This window comes from Pogonomyrmex barbatus, unplaced genomic scaffold (assembly GCF_055798465.1).
Source record: "Pogonomyrmex barbatus isolate J1 unplaced genomic scaffold, ASM5579846v1 scaffold7, whole genome shotgun sequence".
NCBI lineage: Eukaryota > Metazoa > Arthropoda > Insecta > Hymenoptera > Formicidae > Pogonomyrmex > Pogonomyrmex barbatus.
The window spans coordinates 9,660,584-9,677,125 of NW_028297171.1; the positions used below are offsets into that span (position 1 = coordinate 9,660,584).

Genomic DNA, 16,542 nt, shown 5'->3' on the forward strand with positions numbered 1-16,542 from the left:
TGTGTGTGTGTGTGTGTGTGTGTGTGTGTGTGTAAATACACGCAACTGCTGCGACCGAAAGATTTACCGCACTCAGCTAAGTTGAATGCTACTAATTTTAAGGACGGTCTCGGAGGTAGTGCGTGTTCGATGTCACGACACAAAACGCAAGAGCATTTGTGACGGCACGCGGACGCGAATCGCATGAAATAATAAAGACTCCTCTCGACGAGGTATTAAATAAACGTCCAATCGTCCAACGTGTTCCCTGGAAACTGGGGAACCAAAGTCTTTAGGCAGCAATCTGCATGTTAAGAGGTAGTTAATATCTTTTTGCCTAGTTGGCCCTGGCCAGTCCGTCGATTTCGCATATGTCTTTCCGTGAGGTGAACGTGGAACTTGCGATTGGCTTCCTTTAAATGTGCGTCGGACCGTGGAGTCGAACGCGGAATCCTCTTTACATATGTCGCAATCTGCCGCCCGATCGAGGGTGCTAATCGTTTGTACCGTAACGAATCGGTGTTGCCAGCCTCGAAGTCTCAAAAATTCGCCTTTACCGAAACAATTAACAACATCTCGCGTCTCTATTTGAACTCGTGTGGTATACCAAATATGTGTACGCATACCGCACATGTCAAGGAATGTGAAGCGATTACATTTTTTTACAGTTGAAATTATACTGATCAGCCATTTTTAAATGTCCTCACGCGTGCCCCCGAATTTTTCGTTCCGAATTTCGTAACCAACAGGGTGGACCGCGCTATGGTCACGCTGTGTCCAGAAATGCGCATTTTTTCAAGCTCCCCATCTGTCGTGCACACCGGCGTGCGCTATCTTCCTCTCATTCGTCCCTCCTATGTTCGGCGGAAGAGGAGTGCGGCAGGAAGGGCGGGAAACCGAGCGCGGGAGTAAGTTGCGGGAGTGTGGTTGAAAGGGGTGGACGCGCGGGATAGACTCTGGTAATGAGGGAATGCGTGCCGCACTCCTGATAAGGGTGTATCTGCCGCTGCACTCACGTGTTTACGCCCACGTGAGACGTCCACGTTACGCAGTCTCGGTCCTTTTTTTTTTTTTTCCATTTTTTTCTCTTTTTATCAGGCGCCCGATAAAATTCCCCGCATTATTTTCCCGACAATCCGGATAACACGGAGGACGTGTATCGCGTGCCACGGATGATGGACAACAATTTGCCGCACGGCGAGAAATTGAGCGAAACTCCTCGGAAGTTCCGCGAGAAAAACCCTTATGAAACCACCGTGCATTGGCATGAGTTATTTTAAATCGTCGAGCACCATTTCGTTCGTGCCGTCGCCGTCTCGTCGATGGCTCCCATATTCCAACACGAAGAATCTCCTCGCGAGATTGCAGATACTTTACTCTTACGAGCCACATTCGGGGGTATGAAATAAGAAATCGTTATCCCGTCTAAAATACAGAATTTGCGGATTGTCCCTCTTCCCGCTACGCGAGCGGTTAAATTTACTCGAGACAAAACTGCCCGTCGTTGTTATCCCCGTGGCGGAATATCTGACGTAACATTAGCGACGTTTCGCTCGCGAGATATTTATTATTTAGCAGCGCGAAACAGTTTTACCCGCGAGACGAAATCGAAGCAGAGAGAAGCGGAACATCGATTTTACGATTACACGCGCGTGTAACGGAGAGGGGCCTGTGTGTTTAAACTGTTCCTAGATATGTATCAATACGCCGAGGGTAACAACCCGAGCGGTTATAAAACGTTGTGGGCTTAATATTTCAGAGATTCATTAATAACGGAACGGTAGAATGAGCCCGTAACGAGAGAGACCTCACGCGGAATCGTCTTTCTTCGTCTTGCTCGCGAGACCGCTCGTAACCGCTTCGATCATCGCGAGGGGCGATCGCGATAAGACTCGGTCGGAGCGACCGCGACTCGTATCGACGCGCGAGACACACAACATTTAAATCAATTAGAACCTCTAGAATTACCAGGCGAATTCGAAAATATCGAGTGTTCGCGGAAACGGGAGACTCGCGTCTCTCGTATTTGCGCTATTAGGTTTCAACGACGTCGCCGCGCTCCGATAATACGTCGCGGCGGGAAATGTCAACGTACGCTCTATCCTTTTATCGCGCGACGACGATTACACTACGCACATTCGACAATGCCGATCGTAAATCTTCCAGGTGAGGTTTTCCATCGCGCGTAGCCGGTATTTAACTAACATCGCCGGAGCGCGAGCGCGCGTAATATCATCCGAGAGTCCGCATCCGACGGATAACTCGATGCGCCAAAGTGCATACAGGCCGCGTAATGTCCGTTGCGCGCTCAACAAAAGTTTCTAAACGGTACGGTAATAACAATAATAACTTTTGCAACTCCGTCGCCGCGCGCACACGACGACGAAACGAAGAGCTTTGCTCGCTCGCTCGCTCGCTCGCGCGCAGCCCCTGCGGCGCGTAAATTGAACGTCCAACTTGTATTTATATGATAATAAGCGCGTTTAAATATACCCAGTGTACCTAAACTCGCTACTTAAATATCGGACGATTACGCCGGCTTTCTTCCGGACGTCGCTTTACCTTATGCGCGCCCGCGCATTACGAATCTATGTACGTGTGCATGCACACGTACATACACACGACGCGTCCGCCGCGTGTATCTATATGTATGTGCGCGTAATAACATTCAGTAGCCTCGTATTTACATATTTAGAGAGCCCGCAACTTTCCACGAGTTTCAGTTAAACGCGCTTTTATCCCGCCGGGGAGTATCTCTTCCTCTCGTACTTCCGCTTTCTTATGGGCCACCTACCCGCTTCTCCGGTTCACCCTTCATCATCGATCCCCTACCCCCTATCTCTCCCCCCCCCCTTTCAAATCTTTTCGGATGAGCGTCGCGCTCGTTTCGAGTTTTAAAAATAATTCGAATGACGTTGCTCGTACTTCGATACGCTGTTCTCGTCATCGATATTGGCTACTTCGAGGCTACTTCGCAGCATCGAAGCAATCCGAATCTTTCCACGAATAAACGGATTTTGTCGATGTACGAATGTTCATTTTTCCTCTTTTTTTTTTTTTTTTTTTTTTTTTTTTTTTTTTTTTTTTTTTTTCTGTCGCACGCGTTGCGCGATTTCCCTTGCCTCTCTCGTTTTCTCTCTTTCGCCAGAATGGCGCGGGATCGGTGAGGTGATACAGGAGGGTGGTTATAATTTTAATGACGGCGTGTCCGCGCGCGCAGACTATTAAGAATACGCGTCGCTAGAAACTTTTAACGAGACGCCGTGCCGCCTCTCCTCTCCTTTCCTCTACGTTTCTCTCCTCTCGTTTCCTCTCCGGTCCTCTCGAGCGTCTCTCGGTTCCGCGCGGGACCTTCGTCGACGGTGGGGCAGTACGAGGGGAGAAGAGAGGACCGGGGGGTTATGCGGTAGAAGGCGACTCGGCATTATGTATTTTATAATGATCTCACAACAAAATTGCAATTTGCAGCAGGCGATGTCGTATCTTCTACGCGCGCGCGCGCGCTTTCTTTGCTCGTCTCTCTTTCTCTCCTTTCCTCTTCCTCTCCCTCGCTCTAATTCTCTCTCTCTCTCTCTCTCTCTCTCTCTCTCTTTCTCCATTGCTCCTTCTTCCTCTCCTCGCTTCTCTCCAGCTTTCTGTCCCCTCGCTCGCAGGGCTGGATCGCGGAGCAAACTGCTAGACGCCCCCGAGAGATTTGCGATCGAAAGAAAAGATTTTTTTTTTTTTAACGTCGCCCGTGCGTGGAGTCGACTAGATGAGCGACTTTTAAAGGCCACACGTCATCAAGGAGAATCTTTTATCTCTCCTTTCAACTTTATCCGCTTCTTCAATTCATCGTTTTATCTCTTCCAACATCGGCGTAATCTTTAATGTTTGTTAATCCATTGTGCTCGTGATTTATCCTCCAGCGCGGCTCATGCTTCGCGATAGAGAAAGAATGCACTTGGCCATCCGGGTGGAGACGTGGTTCTTAATCGGGCTTCCGTTTGAGATCGATGGAGATTCGCGATTAAAACGAAATTCGTCTCGAGTTCGCGCACGGTCCGTGCCCGATTTTACGTCGCTTCCACGTGGATTTCCCTTCTCGACGGCCCTGCCGACCTACGACGGTAGGTCGACCGGCGCTCTCACACCTGCGTGCGAGAGCGCGGTCCCGTTTTACCTGCCTCCGCGATTCAAAAGAAGTCCTTTCTGTGTCGTCACTCCTCCTCCCTCCCCCGCCGGCTCCCCCCGGTCCTGCCCCTGGCGGCACCTTTTCTCCCTCCGTTCCTCCCCTCTGTCCTCCCTCCGCCTCACGCGCGCTCCCTTTTCCGTCATTTTCCCGGTTTTTCTTTTCATCACTTCGCCCTCCTCTCCTTTCTCCCTGACCTTCCTTTCCGCGCTCCCTTTTTTCCGAGCACGTCGTTATCTACTCGTTTAACTCCGCCGCTCCGTGGTCTACCTCGAATCAAGTATCACGTGCGCCTAATGGCGCGGATTTAAAACGCGCCGCGCGCCGCGGTCGAAGAACGCGGGGCCCGGAGGCCGGCGGAAGGAGAGAGGAGGAGGGAGGATCATCGGCAACGGCCGGTCATCGGCTATTTAATGCCACTTTGGAATTTTTATATACTTGCGCATACTTTAGCATACATCTAATTTACATTTAGATATAATATGGTAATGCACTCGTTAATTACGCCCGCTGTTATCGTATTAATTTTATTATTGAAAGAATTTTCGTTCGACGTCTCCGAGCGTGGAGGCCCTCTTCATCATGCCGCCGAAGGCGCGCGGGGGGAGGAAACGGCGCGATTTACCGTTTCGCCCTAAATGAAAACCCGATCGTCGCGCGCGTAAAGCATGGATACTTATACGCATTTATTATGTATACAGCAGCGTGTACGCGTGCATTTGTGTTTACGCACACGCACGTGCATACAGTACCAGTCACGACTGATCGATGCCTCTGCCGCGCAACCCGCTTGTTACAGGGATGGCTCGGGCTGAGAGAGTAAGGGGCTGTGCGCTGGGGGATGGACAGACGGGGAAGGAGGGGGGGGGGGGTAGCGCGGGGATGGAGGTTAGACTAGGAAACAAAGCGTGCAATTGGAACGTTAATTACATTAAAATGAATCGGAGATCGGGCTGATCGAAATTGTCTTGCGTTGGCGTCGAACGATCGCAATGGTAAATGCGGAATCCAATTTTCCAAGTTAGATCACACGATAGACCGCAATATCGCTGCTGAAGAAAACATCCCTCTCAATGGAACCTTCTTCCGAATTGGATCAAGATTCGCGTCATCTCGGGCGCGATGAGGCGAATATCTTTTATCAATCGTCATCGTTGCGTCGACCGCTGCGTGCCATCGTTTCGTTTATCCCATACTTTTCCTCTTGCCGACAATCGCAATCTCGTGAATTATCCAACGTCGCTTGTTTGACCTCGGTGCGTGTTCGTCTCCGTCGCTACCATCGTCGTTCAATATCTCAGACAGCTTCTAATACGGACGCCGCGTTGTTCGCCGTACTTCCAAATTGCACACGGCGGCTAATAGGAATTTTGATTGACCGAATTAAAAATAGATATCGGAGAAGATTCGCGTGTTTTTATTTGACTTGTTCTTTTCTTTCTTCCGAGCATCGATTAACTTTATTAGCAGCCCACTCGTTTGTGGAACATTAAAGGTGGGGAGGGAAGAGGACAAAGAGGAAGAGGGTGGACGAGTCCTCGGCGTGCGAGCGGATTGCGGGAGGACGATAGGATAGGGGGAATCGGTGGGTAGGGCGGGGGGGAGGAGGTGGCAAGGGGGACAGAGAGAGGAGGATGGGGTGAAAGGAAGTTCACCGAGGCAATTTGTTGTTAAGTCGGAACTCATTTTCTAGAACCCACACCCGACTAATGCCGCGACTGGGCCTGCAGGCCACCTCATTACCAGACCTAGTCAATTTCAATTTAATTTGCCAGTCGGCTGTTTCGCGAAAGATGGTGTATGCGTGCGTGCGTGTGTGTGTGTGTGTGTGTGTGTGTATGTGTACGCGCGCGCGCGCGCGTGTGTGTGTGTGTACGGGAGAGGGAAGGACGGAAAGAGTGGCGACCGCATAGGTTTTTAATTAAACTGGAAACCGAGGCCGCGCGATTAATCATTATTATCTAGAAAAATTAAAGCTAGCAGCGAGAGAATGTGTTTCATGTGTGCCCGTTGTGTGCATATGCACGTCGCGCGCATAACGCGCGGCAGATTTTGTGCTGCTCGTGCGGGAAGTTGTCCTGCATTCGTGTTTATTATGTCGCGCGATATCCTGAAAAAAAAAAAAAAAAGGATAACAACCTTCAACCTCCGCAGCCTTGTTTGCAGCTGCACGTATGCGATCTCGCAAAGAAAATAATTCGGTGAACGAACGAGCGCGTCTATCCGTCGCTAATCCATTAGCGTCGTTAGGATATCCGAAACGATGCGGTATAGATCCTGACCGAATCGGATAATTGCGAAAACGCATCACGAGGTTTGTCTACGAGGGAGAGAGGGAGAAATGATTTCTGTCCTCCACTGGCGACGATCCAGAAGTTGCGCGCGCGAACGGGAGAACGACCCTGTTCAAGATGCGGATGAAAACTGAAGGCGCTCACAAAGACCCGGTTCCCGACTGCGTCGGTCCGAAATTTGGATTTTTAATCGTACAAAGCGCTAATGAATCCATTTAGTCTCGCGAGGGGGGAGGGGGGAGGCGACCCACTCGACCCTCGCTCGATACAGGGATCTTGGATAAACGGACAAACGAACCAAATAATTACGCTAATTAAAGCCGCCCAATTTGTGCTTTAGACAATTAAAGTGCCGAGGGTAAGGTAGTCTAACTCATTAACAGGCGGGGGTCGCCCACACACACACACACACACACACACACACACGCGCGCGCGCGCGCGCACACACACACGGATTCGCTCTCCGTGTGTGAATACACGTCGTTTCGATGTACGCGCACCCGCACGTCCTTGTGTGTGTGTCTCTCTCTCTCTCTCTCTCTTATTCCCTCTTGTTAGCAGCAGAGTGTGCACGTCGCTGTGTGCGGCAAAGGGGCACGCATAATGAGCGAGGGTGCCTGGGTGAAAGGACGATCCGCGTAAGGGCGGAGGACGCACTTGCTCGCGAATCTTTCGAAATCGAGGGTCACGCCATTTTATATAGCTTAGCTGCGATATAATCGAAAGGAACGAAAGGAAAATTTATGCTACAAGCGAATACTATTATATATCGTTGGCTTTATCTAAATCTTATCGTTTCGAGGTCCGAAATCTCGCTCGACTCGATCGAACTGTCGTTTCGTTGTGCGAAACGTACACGCGCGACACGCGCCTTTAGAGACGCTTGTTAGAGCGGGCAAGATTGACACGTCGGTCGCAATTAAAACGTAAGAGGGAGGACCGCGCTCTCGCGCGCGGTAAATTGCGTATCAAGTTGGAAGGAGTCGGACAAGGAGAGCGAGGCACTCGCGTATTATCATTGGTGAAATCAACTAATTAGAAATTGCGTAGACCGCTCGTTAAAGATCGCCCCGCCGACCGTAATCGCCAATTACTCTCTTAGTGCGGACTGCAGTGAACTTCGCTCATTAAAATTATTAAACGCCGCGGGCGCGACGGGACTCGGCGTTTGACGTTTCCACACAGCGCGCGCGCGGCGAATCGCCGAATTTTTGCAATCCACCCATCCGTCGAAGATTATAAAATATAAATTACAAATCGTATTTTTCACCGCGGATTTCTTTAACGATCCCCAGCCTTTCCTCCGGTGATCGTACATAATAGAACGTAAATTGTCCCGTACAAAGAATACAAGTACGGGAAGTAATTAACTGTACTCGCAGTTAAAATATATTAGCCGTAAATTTTTACTAACAAAGTTCAAGTATTACAGTGTATATAATTTTCATGCGCGCGAGATAGATCTTGGCGCGATCGATGTTTTATCAAAGATATATAGAGATTATTATTAGTCCGCGCGGGATAAAACAACATCATAACAGGCGATGTCCGCCGTCATTCATCACCGGCATCGAACCGTTATTTGCTAGTTACTTTCGATCGATTATTCCACCAGTGGAGCATATGTGCCTCATTCAACCTATTAGAACGGGACACACTCGATATCTAATTTAATATATCCGGTTTAATTACCATAAAGATGACCTACACAGATGTCGAAATTGTAAAAATTTTATCGCCGCATTTACTTAATTACTCGACTATCGCTGCGTTCAATATAATTGTCAAATACATTTAAACTATTAACGAGCCGAGTTAGACGCTCGTTTCGAGTAATGATAATTAAGTAAAATAACGAATAATTTGCGAACGTTCTGTTTGACATTTTTTACGACTATCATAAATAAGGCTCACGGATAATCGAAAATTCTTGCTTGTCATCAGCTTTCCAGAATGGTCACGTAAAACACGCGTGAATAATGATACTGGTAATGGCGTCGGACGATTAAGAGGCCAGAATGAGATAGAGCGAAGGAGGAGAAAGGAGAGGCAGATTTTATGGTTGATCCTCGATCATCAGCTGTATAATTCCTCCTATCCGTTCTAGCTGATTGACTCGGCCGTCGGCTTCTAATTAGCAATTATGGAGAAATCGAAAACGCGCGGGGAGCGATTCGGCCGAGAGGAGGGGGGGGGGAGGCGCACACACTTCTTCGCTCATTAGGCTTAGCGAGGGATTCGGCCCGGAAGTGGATACACAGCCGCATTGATAGAGACCGCGGCCGCAATTAAAGTCTACCGCTTCGATTCATTTACGAGACACCTGACGCCGAGGAAACGCCACCTTTGATTAGGATTTCGCCCACGTTCGCGGAATGAACGATGCATCTTTATGACATCCCCTTACGTAACTTACGTAACTTAGTCTTAATCAGTGTTTAACTACTTTGCGAGAAATTGAATTAATAAATAAGCGGCGGAATTTCGAATAACCAGTCACAGTTTCTAGACAAGATGTTTTTATTCCCGGATAAATGGATGAGAAAATGTCTCGCAGCTCCGATCACCGTATTTAATAATCCGTGAAATACGCGCGATAGATTTTGCTTTCTCAAAACCACGAGAAAGTAAGAACGGGCACTCGAAGAGAGCGTCTCGCGCGCAAAATTATGTTATTATCATTTTCTTGTCGCGAGAAGTAGGCAGAATCGTTCGCGCGGCGCTAAGTTTGGCTGCATCCGTATTTTCCATCAGACGAGAACGCGCATTTATAATTGAACCGTTGCGAACAATTGAAGACAAATCGCAAAAATGAAATAAATAAAAGGGAAAGAAAAGAAGAACAAAAAGCGAGGAAAAATGGGAGAGAGAGAGAGAGAGAGAGAGAGAGAGAGAGAGAGAGAGCGAGCAAGAGAATAAAAAGGGAAAGATTGAAACGTCATTCGGGAGAGCAATCATCGAGATACCGGCCGCGCTAGCGCGATCAGCTGTGGATCCCGGGCAGATAAATTAGCAATTTAATTATAGAACTGTCAGCCGGTAATTAAATTAATAACGAGAAACCTCAAATCCAATCCGCTCCGTCGTCGTAACAGCCTTATGCGCGCTCTCGGAGTAAAGTCCGACGCAGACATCGATATGTTGGCTGTATATATACCTATATCGCGCGATTCAAAAGCCGATTTAATTAAATATTCCATTAACGTTAAATACGGAATTCGATTTTGACTGTAGCACGTGTGTGCCGCGACCTCGGCGAGTGGCTTTATCGCTCGAGTTAGATCGTTAGACCGGCGGATCTTTTCCAAGTTTACCGATTAGATGCGGAGCGCTCTCTCTCTCTCTCTCTCTCTCTCTCTCTCTCTCTCTCTCTCTGTCTCTCTCAGATTTGATCCTTGAATTCGCGATTAAAACGGACGGCTGAATGCGTGTCGCGATGTATCGGCACATCTCGGATGCGTCTCTCTCGCGGTGGAGTTTCTTACGCCGTCGGCAGCGCCGGAGAGAGAAAGACGTGAAATCGTGGCGCTCGCCTCGAATCCCCATTCGACATACCTACGTATCGTTACGTAGCTAATTGCTGCATAAACAGCAAGACTTTACGAGCCAACGGGTATACGTCTGACAACCGCTTCGCAAACATTAACTGCCATTAACGAGGATACGAGCGCATCGCGTCGCATCGCGTCGCGGCTCGCCGGAACCTGGCTGGCAAAATTATTGAAAAATAATCGCGGGCTCAACGCCACGATCTGGCACGATGTGGTGTAGTTCTCACGTAGGGGAGACACTTTCCTCGCGAGTAAAGACGCGCCTCCCGGTCCTTAAATGCGAATAAATCGCGAATTAACTCGAATCGAGTTTTAATCGAACGTTTCCTTCGTCTTGTTGCAGAATGTTCGGTTGCAGCGGCATCTGCAGTAGTTGCGGCACCACAATACCCGCGAGCGAGCTGGTCATGAGATCCGGCGACGCGGTGTTTCATCTGAAATGCTTCACCTGCAACAAGTGCGGTGGTCAGCTCGTCTCTGGTGACAGGTGAGTCTTTGTTCTTGGATAGACGGACGATCGATCCGACGAAAAAGCTTTTTTCGCATCCTCCTTTTGACACGCGGCTCTCACGATTTCAGATACTACCTATTGTCAGGCTCGCCGGTATGCGAAAACGATTGGCACAAGCTCGTGAAATCGTCGAGCGTCGCGGCGGTAGCGACCACGGCAGCTGGAAATAGCGGCGCGCCTGTTAGGAAAGGTAAGGTCGGCAGGCCTCGAAGAAGCCGCGAATGAGGCGGCAACCCGGTCGGTCGCCCGAAGAAGGTGCAACCCTCTCCGCAGCCGACGCCCCCCGTCGTACCTTCGCCTCAGGTAGATGTAGTGGACGTCGCCGTCGGGGTGGATCCCTATTCGCCGCCTCCGCCGGGTCATCAGCACTATCACCAATACCATCATCATCATCATCACCAGATGGCACTTGTGCATCCGGGTCTGGCGGCCCAGCAATCGCATCTACAGGCGTCCAGTTATCAAGACTGGTCGTCCTGGGCTCAGGATACCTGCGATTAGACCTGCCGTTCGCCACGGCAGGATCGTATCGCTCAAAGGACGTGACGAAGAACGGAGCCTACTTATCTAACGTTGCGAGTCTAGGCTCCCCAGAGGGATCGCGGAAAGAAGAGGAGAGGCACACGTAGAGCGACCCTTGGGAGCCGCCGTCGTCGACTCTATGGAGTCGGAGTGTCTCTGGACTCGGCGCCGTGATAACGTGTTTGAACTTACCGCGGCAACTGAATGTCTCTCGGAACACGCGGTGCCGCGATGTTAAACGTAATTGAACTCGCCGCGGATACCGAGCGTTTCTGCGCTCTGACGATGTTGACGTGTCGAGTGCGTCCGAGCTTGGCGCGAATGCTGAAAATCTCTGAACGTCTTTGAACTTGAATAATTCGGAATCGTGAATATCTCTGGACTTGAAACACGGATGTTCCTTTAATTTTGTAGTGGATATGCGGGTTTCTTTGATCCGACATTGACGAACTGACAAGATTCTTCGGAAAAGAATTCGGTTCGCACTAATGTCGAAATATTGCTTTCGCGAAAATAATAGTTCAAAAGTGTCCTGAAGCGTTAAGTTAATTTAGCAATTTAGATAGATTACTTTTTAGAAAATGGGATCCAAATTTCTATTCGAAAATCTAAACTATCTATTGAATCCACGACAAGTTGAGACGGCACTCGACATCGATCTGCAGAAACACTTTTACCACGAATCCGTCGGTTCTCTTAATAATAATCTTTGCTCAATTGTAAAGAATCGAAGAAAGTTTAAAGTACGACTCATCGCGCATCTACCATCAGCCGCAGTAGTGACATCAGTTCTCTTGTCTAAAATCCTTTACGGTAATCGCATTGCGATTCTCTCAACACGAGATGTGGAATGTAGAATTCGTTGAATGACATCTGCAATCAGCGCAATAGATATCCTTTTACATACTTGTGAAATATCGAAATAGCTCCTCCGTCGACGTCATTCCTAAGATTATTATCAAATTATGCCGATGTTCAAATTTTTTACATATTTCCATTTTATTAAGAGAATTTATCCTAATTCTTATTACTATTTTAATTGCTCCTAAATTTTCATGAGAGCGTCCATCGATTCTTGCTCGTCGCTATTTCGAAAGCGAACACGCATCTTGAAACGGCGTCGCGTGCTAAATTCGACACGTGCGATCAACGAAGATCTAATCGCGCAAGAAAGACAGACGGCGATCAGAAGGCAAGACAGAAAAAGATAGAGGGAAAGAGAGATAATTCGATGGCGATCGAACGAGAGACGCGAAATGATGGCGGCGTGCAGTTCTGGGCCCTTAGAAAATTATTTTTCTTTCAAAATCACCGTTCTCCTGTCGATCCGCCACCACGCTTCGTAAACTCATTAGACGACCCTTGTTCCCGCCGTCGTTAATTGAGTGTCGAGGTGAGACGAACGACACGGAATTATCATCCGAATCCTTCTTGTTAGGCATCCATGCCTTCTCGCCTCTCCTCCCTTTCCTCTTCATCGTTTCGCTCATGCTATCGTTCTATCTACCTATCTCTTTCTCACTTTCTCTCTCTCTCTCTTTATCTATCTATCTCTCTTTCTCGAGAATTCATCATTTTCGAAGCAACATAATCAATTAAGTCTGTTGCGTACAAGACGAAATTCGTTCTTCGTTGCAGTAGTGTCGATTGTTTTGGTGATGTTCGAATGAAATTTTATCATAAGTATAATCGTAAATATATTACATCGTTTCATATAGAGCGCAAAAATAATCGATGTCGTTCTCGAGAAGAGAACGGAGCTCAATTATTTCGAGTAAAATGTTTTCTCGCGTCGTTTAGCGAAGTCTACGTTATGCATTGGTTGTTAAAATCGGTCGACACGCAGGGTTGTCTGCAGAAACACGTTTGCCAATAATAACATTACAAGTTTAATTTATAAGGATTAAGAGAATAATAATCGATCCTTTGACGAAAATAATTTGACAGCTCTTCTTTATCGCAGTTCTTAAATCCATCGAGTATTTTTAAAGAATAAGGCATGTGGCGCTATTGGCATGCGGACGTTTACGACAGCCGTTGCGCGTTTACACATTAGTGACATAACTCGCGGCGCGCAAGAAATGACATTGGCATGCGACGGCGTGCTCGAAGCTCAAAGTACAACGGATTCAGAGGCGGAATAAGTTTCGGCGCGGCATGTGTATCATAAGAACGAAGTCATCCTGTTACTCGTTTCATTCGTCAAATACTCTCGTTTTAAAAGAACAATTCGCAAGCGTGCGTGCGCACTCGCGCGCGTCGCAACGAACCTCCAATTAAGCGTCGCTCGCACCTGGAAAGCTCATTGTTGCGTCGTGACTCATATGTGAGCGGATCTACCATGTATCATAGAAATCTCGCAAGAATGGCGCTTAAGAGAGTCACAATGGCGCGCGGCGACACGATATTAAAGATTCGAAATGCGGTGAAGGTGCACACGAATCGCGGTAGGAACAATCGCTAGTCGACACCGCCAAGGATCGAAATCGATTTCGTGATTCTCTGCGGGCGGCGACGCCGATGGAGAAGGTGAATAGCGGCATATACAGAAAGTGTACATGTAGATTGTGGACAAGAAGTCGCGCTGATGGATTATGTCAAGGATGCACAAACTCTTTCGGCATCGTCTCATGGACAGATATAAATGGACTTGCCACAAATTTTCGCGATCAAGTGGCTATACGAATTTAAGAATCAATAAAAAATCGCGGAAAGCGCGATCCTAATTTATATTTTCATTGTTGTATTTTATTATGCATCTTGAACATATAAATTATCAAATTCATGTATTCGTTATTTGTATAGAAATTTGAACACTCGAGAATTTAAATGGAGGAATAAATTTATTCAGTTCGTTGTCATTTCTTTTCGTTGCCATGTGCGCGTGTCGAATCGGGGTTTGTGCATCGTTGGATTGTGTAATTTAATCTTGTATATAGGGTACATTTTGTATATTGTTAAAAGTTTGTGTGATATAAATGGTTATGTATTTACTATCGAGCGCGAACGGCGAACGGGGCACCCGCGCGTTTATCCCACGGCCGATACGCGACGTGCCATGCTTTTCCGTGGTCCTGCGTGGCCGAGTGCGGCGCGCGGTGACGTCTCCGCGACCACAGCATCGACGACGACAGTAATTTACGAATTATATAATTTGTAATGTTCGCGTCGATTCCATTTTTGTCGGTCGAATTATCTCGTCTCGAATGTATATAACATTAAATTTTGTCTTTTTTTTTTTTTTTTTTTTATTCGCTTTATCAGCGTTTGATATCTCAGTGTGTCGCTGTTGGACGCACGGCGCTCCGCGAATGCTTACGCTTAATGTGTACGACTGGACGGTTGCTAAGAGCCGTTGCGCGATTCATTCTTCCGTTCGCGGAAGACACGTGCGACGAGAAGCAACGCTCTCAAGGACAGTGTCGTCGTCGAGACTCGCGAGTACCGTGAACCGAATTACGACGCGGCGTCGGCGTGTCGCGCCACGTCGCGCCATGTCGCGCCACGTCGCGCCACGCCGCGCCACGCTGCGTATCGCACCCGGCCACGCATTTTGGCGGGCCCGGAAATGAGCGCGCGAGGAGCACGGAAAGTCCCCCCATCTCACTCCCCCCGATCCGATCCGATCCGACCCGATCCGCCCCACCACGCCCGGCCGAGTGGCACGCGCGCGGACCGCGACCCCGGTCCCACGTGCGTTTATAGTTAATTTTGTTATTTCATTAATCTCGGACTCTTCGTAATCGGGACCCGACATCCTGTATGTGGTTTCGCGGCCTCTTGTAAAATACAATTACATCCATGGAACACACACACACACACACACACACACACACACACACGCGCGCATACACACATCGTACGCGAACACGATTTATTAATTAATAAAAAAAATCACAAGTTTTTAGAAAACAAACGGGGAGACCCGCGCCCGTGATCGGCGTCTCATTCATTTTCTAGTTCCTCCCCGCCACAATCCCAGATTCTCTTTCAGGATTGTGTGTTCAGCATCGGCGTATGATGATCAGCGTATCATAATCGCATGATCAACGATCGAGTATACACACGATATAAGACTTATCGTATAATCGTAACTATGAAATTTGAGGGAAACTGACTTGGTTAATTCGATTAATGTTAAGCGACTTCGGGAAGAGAAATCGATCTCAAAGCCATTCCTTACCGCGCGCTTTCAAGTGGCTGAATTAATTCGAATGATTCGAATGTTTCGGCTCAGCGCGCGGGGCCGGTTTTCAGCCAACTTCACGGCGATGAGTCCATGAGCGCGCGCGCGCGCGCGGGCGAACGAGTAAGCGACTCGACATTCTCCAGTCGGATAGGTATTTAACGGACGTACACGTGTCCGACTATATTGCGTTTGTGTCGTTCGATAAATAGGTGGCTAAGCAACTCCAACGGAAACCCGTGTTAATTAACGTTGAGTTTCAGGACTGATTTACGTGGCGTCTAATTAGCGGGCCTGCCGGCGACGTAGTAGGCATTTTGATTGGCCGCGCCGCGAATAGAACGCGGCCCGATTGGCCTTGCCGGCGTGTCGTATTGATTGTTTTCGTTTCTTCTCCTCCACCTCTACCTCTGCCTCCTCTCCCTCCTCCTCCTCCTCCTCCTCCTCCTCCTCCTCCTCCTCCTCCTCCTCCTCCTCCTCCTCCTCCTCCTCCTCCTCCTCCTCCTCCTCCTCCTCCTCCTCCTCCTCCTCCTCCTCCTCCTCCTCCTCCTCCTCGTCCCGGTGTTTCTCTTTTTGTTTCTTCTTAAAAACAAAGACCGAATAAGAGATACACCAAAGCGCGTTCCTGAAACGAGAAATATTTCCACAGACCGCGATGCGACAACCGATCGTGAACGTAATGGCGAATCGCGATGTAGCGATCTAATAGGACATTAAAAAGAGGAAAATCTCGAGATCTTTTTTTTTTGCAGCGACCAAAGGTGTCGACACTTTTCTCGTTAATCCAGATAGTAACTTTCTTTTGTAACCGCGTCAAGCAAAACCGCAAGACGGTTCGTTACGCGAAAGTGAAAGAGAGGTAGATCTTTCCGCGCTAATTAAACCGCTCGCGTCGCGTCCTAATCTTTTATTTGCCGGCTGTCTTGCAAGCGTATCAATTAAATCCGAGGTCAAACGGGCGCAGTTACCGGTGCGCGCACCCCGAGCGCACTCGTACGCGCCGCTGTTAATTATGAGCGTGTCACTGACACGAATTAATCTGTTGAAATGTGCTTGTTGTCTTCTTTGTTTTTTTTCTTTTTCTTTTTCTTTATGGATATTTTTGAGACGCGCGCGCGATTATCGAGTAATCGCAAGAGTGTTAACGAGACTTTCCGATGAGGCGACGAGAGAATTCGCGGGACGTCATTTCCGGTGCTGATGATGCTGTGAAAAATGAACAATGGGTTTCGCACCGGCGGACAGCTTACAAACGCGATCTTGAATACGATCGCGAACGGCTGCGTGATGCATTTTGAAACGTCAGGCGTGTGCAGTTTCTTGAAGTT

At 48.4% G+C, this 16,542-nt stretch overlaps 1 protein-coding gene across 3 annotated transcripts in view; it reads left to right on the forward strand.

The window, feature by feature from the left end:
* The window catches only part of LOC105432744 (uncharacterized), a 175,068-nt gene extending 160,733 nt beyond the window's left edge, over positions 1-14,335 (forward strand). For all 3 annotated transcript variants that reach the window (XM_089083211.1, XM_089083209.1, XM_089083210.1), the window contains 2 exons: positions 10,339-10,482; positions 10,575-14,335. In XM_089083211.1, coding sequence (XP_088939337.1) covers positions 10,339-10,482; positions 10,575-10,731 — 301 coding nt within the window. In that variant the 3' untranslated portion in view covers positions 10,732-14,335. The remainder of the gene's footprint in view (positions 1-10,338; positions 10,483-10,574) is intronic.
* The last annotated feature ends 2,207 nt before the right edge of the window (positions 14,336-16,542 follow it).